The sequence below is a fragment of the Engraulis encrasicolus genome, chromosome 2, assembly GCF_034702125.1.
Source record: "Engraulis encrasicolus isolate BLACKSEA-1 chromosome 2, IST_EnEncr_1.0, whole genome shotgun sequence".
NCBI classification, from domain to species: domain Eukaryota; kingdom Metazoa; phylum Chordata; class Actinopteri; order Clupeiformes; family Engraulidae; genus Engraulis; species Engraulis encrasicolus.
Window position 1 is genome coordinate 37,149,384 of NC_085858.1, and position 10,000 is coordinate 37,159,383.

The 10,000-nt window shown below is 43.9% G+C and overlaps 1 protein-coding gene across 3 annotated transcripts in view; it reads left to right on the forward strand.

The window, feature by feature from the left end:
- The window catches only part of ppp1r9ba (protein phosphatase 1, regulatory subunit 9Ba), a 121,472-nt gene that overhangs the window by 79,434 nt on the left and 32,038 nt on the right, over positions 1 to 10,000 (forward strand). For all 3 annotated transcript variants that reach the window (XM_063187823.1, XM_063187806.1, XM_063187816.1), the window contains exons 3-4: positions 7,316 to 7,448; positions 8,716 to 8,836. In XM_063187823.1, coding sequence (XP_063043893.1) covers positions 7,316 to 7,448; positions 8,716 to 8,836 — 254 coding nt within the window. The remainder of the gene's footprint in view (positions 1 to 7,315; positions 7,449 to 8,715; positions 8,837 to 10,000) is intronic.

A 10,000-nucleotide genomic window follows, 5' to 3' on the forward strand; every position in this document is an offset into this window, starting at 1 on the left:
AACAGATTCTAGGAGTAAGCTTATCTTATCCAGTCTCTCTGATTAAAACATTAGCGTATAAGACCAAATCAGAGGATGACACAATTAAAATCACACCATTTTCACATTATAAGCCTATACAAACCATATGTAGGATATTTAGTGATAAGTCCGATTCAATTAGCCAGTGCACCATTTATCATGAACTAAAAAATAGAACCGTTGAGAACCGAAAACCGTGACCTTGACACCGTGATATGAACCGAACCGTGAATTTTGTGAACCGTACCACCCCTAGTGTGTATGTGTGTATGTGTGTGTAGGCGCACGTGTGTGTGCATCCCTCTGTCCCCATGAGGGCAATACTCGAAGCACATGAGATACTGTGTGTGTGTGTGTGTGTGTGTGTGTGTGTGTGTGTGTGTGTGTGTGTGTGTGTGTGTGTGTGTGTGTGTGTGTGTGTGTGTGTGTGTGTGTGTGTGTGTAGGCGTGCATGTGTGTGGGTGTAGGCGTGTGTGTGTGTGTGCATCCCTCTCTCCCCATGAGGGCAGAACTCGAAGCACATGAGAGACTATGTGTGTGTGCGTGCGTGCTTGTGTGTGTGTGTGTGTGTGTGTGTGTGTGTGTGCATCTGTGTGTGTGCATGTGTGTGTGTGCATCGCTCTCTCCCCAAGAGAGCTGCTGTGTCGGCTCGGCTGGTAAGGAATGATGTGCTGTGCTGTGCTGTGGCGGCATCAATATTCATCCTCAAAGCAGAGAGAGGACTCTCCCACATGCATTCTTAAACACACCCACACACACACACACACACACACACACACACACACACACACACACACACACACACACACACACACACACACACACACACACACACACACACACACACACACACACACACACACACACACACCCTCAGGCCTCACTACTACCTCTACTGCAGCTACATGAGCTCACTGGACCCAGAGCATCTCTCTGGAAGGTCAAAGAGCAGTACAAATGCGCTTAGCTGTCTTTTCCACAGATTCACCCTTTATCACGAGAACGCTTTGCTCAGTGAAAACACACATACAGCGTACATACGCGATGGAAAATAATGCTTCATACGTTTCTGTTTTCTTTTCATGTGTTGCGCATCAGTATTTCTGTGACATTTGACTTATGAGCTATATGCTGTACGTACATATACACACACTGTATATTACTGCTCCATCTGTTTTATAGTACAATAGAGAAAGCTGGCCGTACAATTTTTCTCAACGACTGTAAAAAAACATGCAGTACACTGAGAGAGAGAGAGAATGTGTTTTGTTGTGAATGTGAATTGGACATTGCTCTTATTTGTGAAAATATTACACCGAAAGACTTTTTTCCCTCAGTCTTCACTTTCTCTACAGTTGAATTGAATGTGTCGTTTTTTGTACCATACTGTCTTTTGTTGTAGCCCCTATATCCTCTGACCTTGTATGGCAATGAGAGTGCTAACTTGGCAGAGCTTCAGTGTAGGCAAGTAAAGGACAGACCCACTGCAGAGAGCTTGATGACTTTCTTTGTTTCCTGTGACTGCAGCAGCTCCTGGTTGGTTGTTGCCATAACGGTAGCTTTTATTGTTTTTTGTTTTTTTTAGGTGTTTGTTTTTTGGTGTTTGTTTGTAATTCAGCCTCCTGTGCCTTTGTTCTCCGTCTTATGCACCATTTTACAGTAGGCTGTCCAGATCCCTTGGCAGTTTTCATTTCTGTTCTATTCAAACTCTATTGAATCTATTCAAAAATATTCAGCAGAAACACAACATACAACCCACCTTAATCTTGCTAAAGTGACATACATTGATCTAGTTTAATCTCACAGTATTTGTGTGTAGTTTGCATTTTACATGCATTTAGTTGCAACAAAAGACATTATTTTTTTTGTTACAAGACAAATATTTTTTGCAATTTGGCTTAGCAACAAAAGGTGTGTGTGTGTGTGTGTGTGTGTGTGTGTGTGTGTGTGTGTGTGTGTGTGTGTGCGTGTGCGTGTGCGTGTGTGTGTGTGTGTGTGTGTGTGTGTGCGTGTGCGTGTGCGTGTGCGTGCGTGCGTGCGTGCGTGCGTGCGTGCGTGCGTGCGTGCGTGTCTGCGTGCGTGCGTTGGAGGGGCTGGTCTGACGTTGTTGATAAGATGCTTACCCCTGGAGCTGTGAGGAGTGACAGGAGACTGTGTTTAGTTGCCCAGTGGCCACTGAGGGCTGCCCTTGTCCCCGTGTGACACAGCTGTGTCCCTGTGCACGCCCTGAGGGCACACAGACAGCACCCTAACATGCTGTGTGTGTGTGTGTGTGTGTGTGTGTGTGTGTGTGTGTGTGTGTGTGTGTGTGTGTGTGTGTGTGTGTGTGTGTGTGTGTGTGTGTGTGTGTGTGTGTGTGTGTGTGTGTGTGTGTGTGTGTGTGAAGGGAGGTGGGGTGGTTCAGACCTGTCGTGGTGTGGTTGGGTGTCTGGATTTCCCTTCACCAGATGGGGAGGATCAGTCTTTGTTTCTTTCTCTCTCTCTCTCTCTCTCTCTCTCTCTCTCTCTCTCTCTCTCTCTCTCTCTCTCTCTCTCTCTCTGTGTCAGGTTATCCCTGGCCTTGCCCAGCTGATGAACTCTTGTCTCCTGTTGCCTGGCTCTTGTTAATTAAATCTTAAATCACACCCCCTACGCACCTCCACACCTCCCTCACACACCTCCCTCCACCTTCCCTTATCTCCTCCTTTCAGTGTGTGTGTGTGTGTGTGTGTGTGCGTGCGTGCGTATGTATCCACTGAACTGTTTTTTTTTATGACTAGTGCAAGTAGTGCAAGGTTTTGACATATGGCAGAATAAAAAAAACAGAAAAGGTACAAAATAGAATTTGGTATTTCTGAAACATTTATTTTGAAGTTGGAATAAAAAAACCCTGAATAATTATTTTATCTCCTTTTATCTCACACATCCAGTCCATGTCGTTCTTGCATTACACATCTTCGGTTATGATTTTGAAAAGGGAAACAAAAAAGTGAAACATAATAATCGCCAAAATGACTGTGAGGCTCAGTAGCACGAATAGATCCCATGCCTCTGAATCGTCGGTCTCTCTGATGTGCTTTGTCAGTCCCTCTGGTGTGTCATCATAATCTGTGCCAAGATGGAAAAGACAAACAAGGTGATGAAAGGAGAAATGATTTATATTTGTTGTAATCGAAAGCCGTGAGGACGACTGATTTCACTTTACTTTGTGTTTATATTTTGACTCACCCATGATGGTGGCTGATAGTGGCATGGTCTTACGACAGTTGAATCTTTTGTCTAAAGCAGGGGTGTCAAACATACGGCCCGCGGGCCGCATCCGGCCCGCCAGAGGGTTCCATCCGGCCCGGATGTTAAAAAAAAAAAAAAAAAAAAATTTTTTTTTTTTTTTTTTTTTTTTTTTTTTTTTTTTTTTTTAAATGAAATAACCGAAATGCGCAATTACGGCCCTCGGGGCAAAATCGAGACCTGCATGACATTAACCCAATGGTCCCTCTGTTACACTGTATATATGTAGTAAAGTGCACATCACACTTCTATTATAATTATAAATAGTGAATTTGTACTGTAACAGGCATTTGATAAAGCTCATATATTATAGACCTCATATATAGAGATAAAATGTTAATACTTCTTATTCGTATTGTATTGGCATTGGTTGTAATTAAATAATAAATATAATTGGATTTGTATTGGTTCCTATTAAGCTCAAACTGGAAACGGGATGTTAGAATGCGTGAAAATGCAGGAAATTACATATAAGAAATACAAAATTTTCTGGGGGAAAACCCCCAGACCCCCTGCCAAAATGAACTGTCCCATATTTAATTCATTGACGTTGGCAATGAATGAATGAAGTCAAGGAAATTTTGCATAGGATTATCAGTATTGCATTGCTTTCTACATATTCAACACACTTACAAAGTGATAGTACTGAACACTAATCCTCTGCTTTACGTTTTTTTTTTTTTTTTTTTTTTGATGATGTTACTAATGCGGCCCGCTTGAGGTCCACATGGGTTGTATGCGGCCCCCGGACCAAAATGAGTTTGACACCCCTGATCTAAAGCAACAGAAGACACAAATCAAGCCCCTTTTTTCAAAGAAGAAAATGATATGTGTAGAAACTCACATACCTACTGTAGTTATACACTATACCATTGACTTTGGACTATACCGTCAGTTACATGTGCAGATATGCTATATAAATTTGATGTGCATTAAAATTATTATTATTATTATTATTATTATTATTATTATTATTATTCGGGTTCTTACCCAGAAGGGTAGACTGGACAACATCCTCACAGCATCTCCTGGCCTCCTCAGTGGCTGTGGCAACGTCATCATCAATATAGAGGTCAATGATATCCTCATCAGCAGCAGCATCACCAGCGTCATGATCAGTAGCCGTCGGACATGCCTCGGCCTGTAAGCCTGCAGCCTCAGCCGGCGTCTCGGACGTCATCGCTGCTGCCTCTTGGTCCTTCGGCCTCCTCCTAAATGGGGTGATGGTGTTTACACCATTGGGTAAAAACAGAGCACACATTATTGCAGTTACTACAGCTAACTGCCACCTGTAGAATGTTCATTCATACACACACACATGCAGCCTTGCAGAACTTTAGAACTTTGCTGTCACCTGGGCAACCATGGCCTATGCTGCTGTGGCCACTGTATAGGCCTACAGGTAGTGGCAGTTAGTGAAGGCCATGGCGATTCTTTCCCGCCAGTTCGTTCTCTTCGTTCAGTTCTGCTGAGGAATTTGTTCATTCACAGTTTGTTCACTCGTTAATTTTGATTACGTCACACCACAATGCAAGAGAGCAAGGGGTGAATGTCGAGCGAACTAGTTAAGTGAACAAGAGGAGGAGGGGTTCATTCTGACTTTGCCTGTGTGCTTCTCTTGTCCAAACATATCAACTTAACTCATTTTGCCTAATAATATTATTTATTTAACAACAGCACACATTAAAAAAAAGATCAATTACAAGCTGCTTTTAACCAAAAAGTATGCCTTCGTCTCTGCCACGTTAAGTTGTCTATTCGTGGTCATGGAGACTTTTGCTATGTGCCCAGGCTGGTCTCGAACACAGTTCGTTCTCGCTGTGCTGTGTAGATCTAAGGTGCTCCTCGTGTCTAAACCTATCACCTGAAACCTATTTTGCAGATTAATTTTATTTATTGAACAGTAGCACCCATTAAAAAAGAATAAAAGATCATTTACAAGTTGCATTACCAACTAGAAGTATGCCTTTGTCTCTGCCACGTTAAGTTGTGTATTCGTGGTCATGGAAACCATTGGCTGGAGTTCACTGGCTCCTCGTTCACGAACGAGAGCTCAGCTCGTTCAGAGCTGTGAACTGTGGACTAGGTGAGCTGCTGAGCTCTAAATTATGAACTAAATACCTGGTATGTGTAAAAGCTCTGATAGTATTAAGCTATCACATTAAGAGATAAAGTGGCACCCTTTGGGCAGATTAAAATGCTCATTGGACAACCACTTCTGCTACTGACTGACAGTAGTGACAGAGACTGGTGATTCACCAATGAACGAAGTGAACGAGAGGCGGGGAACTAGTTTGCTTCGTTCACTTCAAATACTCGTTCAAAACGACCGGTTCGTTCGTGAACGACACATCACTAGTCGCAGTGGCCTAATGGTTAGGGTGTTGGTCTGTCATAGGATTGCAGGTTATTACCCCTCCCTACCCATCCATGGCATATGCTTGTAAGAAAGCAATTTAAGAAGTAAAGGTGTCATGATGTCATCATGTCATGATGTAAAAGGATCGCATTCATGTACCTGTGGCAATATTGTGATTTAGGATAGCCTGTCCAATGAACTCAGTTTACTCCAGCATGAGGGGATCGTCGTCCCTTAAGTTGTGTCTGTGTATTCGGGTTTGTGTGTGTGTGCGTGTGCGTTCGTGCGTGCGTGCGTGCGTGCATGGGTGCGTGTGTGAGTGTGATGAAATGTGACTAACGTAAGTGGAGGGATGTGCTTTAGCCTCAGCAGTGGCATCTCTACAGACTCTTACTAAGACTCCTTACGCAGGGTGAGAGCCAGCGTGTGTGAAGTGTGCGTGAAGTGTGTTTGCTTTGCTTGATGGAGCGTTCATCTCCCATAACCCCCCTTGCACATCAGCTTCAACAGGCAGAGATACACACACGCGCACACACACACACACACACACACACACACACACACACACACACACACACACACACACACACATGGAGAGATACTGAGTGCTTTATTAGCCTCAGCTCTTGGTGGCATAGCTAGTCTGCCTGAGTGTGTGTGCGGGGGTGTTTGTGTGTGTGTGTGTGTGTGTGTGTGTGTGTGTGTGTGTGTGTGTGTGTGTGTGTGTGTGTGTGTGTGCGGGGGTGGGTGGACTGGATCACAGTGTCACGGATAAAGCCATCTCTGTCTGCAATTCACTTGTCTGCTTCCGGACGCAGCTCTTCAGAAATACTGACACAGTCTGTCTGTGTGTGTGTGCACATGTGTACATGTTGACCTGTGTGTGTGTGTGTGTGTGTGTGTGTGTGTGTGTGTGTGTGTGTGTGTGTGTGTGTGTGTGTGTGTGTGTGTGTGTGTGCGTGTGCGTGCGTGCGTGCGTGCGTGCGTGCGCGCGTCTGTGCCTGTGTGTCTGTGTCTGTCTGTTTGTGTGCTGCCAGATCGCAGTGTCGTGCGTTGAGCACTCTTGCATGTGTACCCTCCTTTAGTTGAGGCCATCGGCAGGAGAATGCACACTCTAATGCAGTTTACTCAGCATTCTCCTCTGCTCTGCTGTGGGATAGGATAGCAGTATTCTCTCTCTCTCTCTCTCTCTCTCTCTCTCTCTCTCTCTCTCTCTCTCTCTCTCTCTCTCTCTCTCTCTCTCTCTCTCTCTCTCTCTCTCTCTCTCACACACACACTCTCCTTCCCTCTCAATCTCTCTCTTTGTTATGTCTGGAGGAAAACAGAATGACTCAACTATGCGACAGAGAAGTCTTTTTCAGCACGACAATGAAATCAAGGGGTGATTTGCGAATTTTCAATAATAAATCTCTATTGCAAATCACACACAATGTTGACTGACCACCGATACTTTAGATTTTCATGTGGACATGTGCACGCACGCACTGGCGCGCGCACGCACACACACACACACACACAAACACACACACACACACACACACACACACACACACACACACACACACACACACACACACACACACACACACACACACACACACACACACACACACGACCTTTGCACTCTGACCTCTCTGACCTCTGTCCTGTCACCTCTGTGTATTGCAGGTGTTTACCACATACTCCAATGAGGACTACGACAGGCGTAATGATGACGTGGACCCCATGGCCGCCTCCGCTGAGTACGAACTGGAGAAACGAGTGGAAAGGCTGGACCTATTCCCCGTAGAGCTGGAGAAAGGTACAGTATACACTTATCAGTATATGCACTACACACTACGTACTACTCACTGGACCTATTCCCTCTAGAGCTGGAGAAAGGTACAGTATACACTACTCAGCATACACACTACATACTACTCACTAGACCCATTCCCTGTGGAACTATAGAAAGGTGCAGTAGTATAGTTCACTACTACACAGTATACACACTTCAGAGTGCACATTATATAACACACTGGACCTATACTGCCCTACAATATCAGAACGCAGTATATTGAAAATGGTCGAAAATGGGTTTAGACCGGAAATTGGCTTTAAAATACCTTCTTTTTCTTGTGTTAAAATTTTTTGGCCCAACTTGGTCCCGTTTCGGAAAAAAACGCAAAAAACTGATTATACTGCGCTTTTTGGTTTTAGGAGGTTACGTCGTACTAGCCAAGAACGCAGTATAATGCGAATTATACTGCACTTCTCCATTGACACCGTGGTTTTGGTGTAGACAGTAATACCACAACAGAGCGCAGTATAATGATTTTTCAGCTAAAAAGTAATGAGAATGTTGTTTTTTTTGCTTTTTTCTTGTGTGCATAAATTTTCACCATAAAAAAGTATTATATGGAAGTGTCATCACCACTTTACCTCCAACACAGTCGCGTGGACAGAAAGGGAACTTTAAAGCCTTTTTTCTCAGTTTGGCATTTTGAATTATACTTCGTTCTGAAATTGTAGGGCAGTACAGGTACAGTATACACTAATCAGTATGCACTACATAATGCATACTACTCATTGGACCATTCCCTGTGGAGCTAGAGAAAGGTACAGTATACACTACACAGTATACACACTGCACACTACATACTACTCATTGGACCTATTCTCTGTGGAGCTAGGTATGTTATAGTAAACACAGCTGTACACAGAATACACACTGCATCATGCCTCACTCACTCACTCACTCACTCACTGTACAGTACAGTACTACTTCACTATATACACTGCATAGTACACTCACTGTGCACTACTCAAGAAACATCTTCCCAATGGAGCTAGAGAAAGGTAAAATACTATACACTTCACACTACACATTACAAACTCTCTCCACTCACCACGCACCACACCAATTTCCAGTGGAGATTGAGAAATGTACAAAGGTGCAGTAGGATACACTACCCAGTACGTGCACACTGCACATAACACACCATACACACTTAACAATATAATACACTACACCACCAGTGTAATGAGAACCAACTGTGCCCCTCTTCCCCTCTGCCCCCCCTCTTCAGATGGCGACGGCCTGGGCATCAGCATCATCGGCATGGGGGCGGGCGCCGACATGGGCCTGGAGAAACTGGGCATCTTCGTCAAGACCGTCACCGATGGAGGGGCGGCGCACCGAGACGGCAGGTGGGCATTGGTTTGAGTGATATTGTCATCATCACAGAATCACATGAATCATCACAGATGAGCATTTGGCTTGAATGTTGGTCATTATCAGGTGGATGCTGGTTTGTATAACTGTGTATATCACAAGTGGGCATTGGTTTGAGTCACTGTGATCATGGCAGGAAGGCATTAGTTTAAGATCCTCAAGACCCTATGGCAGTCATTCCCAACCTTTTTTGGCCTGGGATCGCATTTTGACATCCTAGATTTCTAGGGACATCATACACATATTTTCACGCACCTGGAAAAAAACTGTACTAACTTGTTGGCTATTAAACCTGTAGATATTTCGGAAAAGAGAAAATGATGTAAGTGGTGTTTCAATCAGAATATTAATTAATGTTATATTAATTAGGGTATTTATCAGTATTGTTTTTACACACCAAGACATTTCAAGAGACCCCATTTGAATTTGAGGCAACCCCATATGGGGTCCCAACCCCAAATTTGAAAACCACTGCAATATGCCAAGTTGGATGCAGTTCTTTAGGAAGACAACACATGTGGCCCTGCCATGGCCTAACGGTAGGGCACTGGGTTACTACGCCGGCGTCCGGGTTCGAGTCCGACCCGGGTCATTTGCCGATCCTTCCCCGTTTCTCTCTCTCGCCACTCATTTCCTGTCTCTCCTCCACTGTCCTGTCAAAAATAAAGACAAAAATCCCTAAAACATATATATATATACTGTAACTGTATATAAAAAAGGAATACAATACATGCATAACTAGAAAAACACTCATAGATCAGACTTAAGAGTAGGCCAGTTCAGATCATCACCAAGAAAAGAATCAGCTGGAGGCACTGCACAATGACAACATAACACTGTGCAATGAATAATGTCAGAATAATATGCTCATTACCTCTTGCTGATAAACAAATCCTGGAGAAAACATAACCTCCTTGGTAGATGTACCGGTAATTAATTCCAGTAACCAGTCATGTACAAGACAGCCAGATAGCATGTGTTTACCTTGGCCTACTTCTACCAACAGGGTTAAAACTTACTTGCTTACTGGCTTAACGGAACCAACTGACTGACTTGACTTTACCAGTGTGGTAAATCCACACTCTCACAGTGCATTGTGTTTTGCCGCAGTTGTTTCAGCACTTCATGGAATGGCCTTC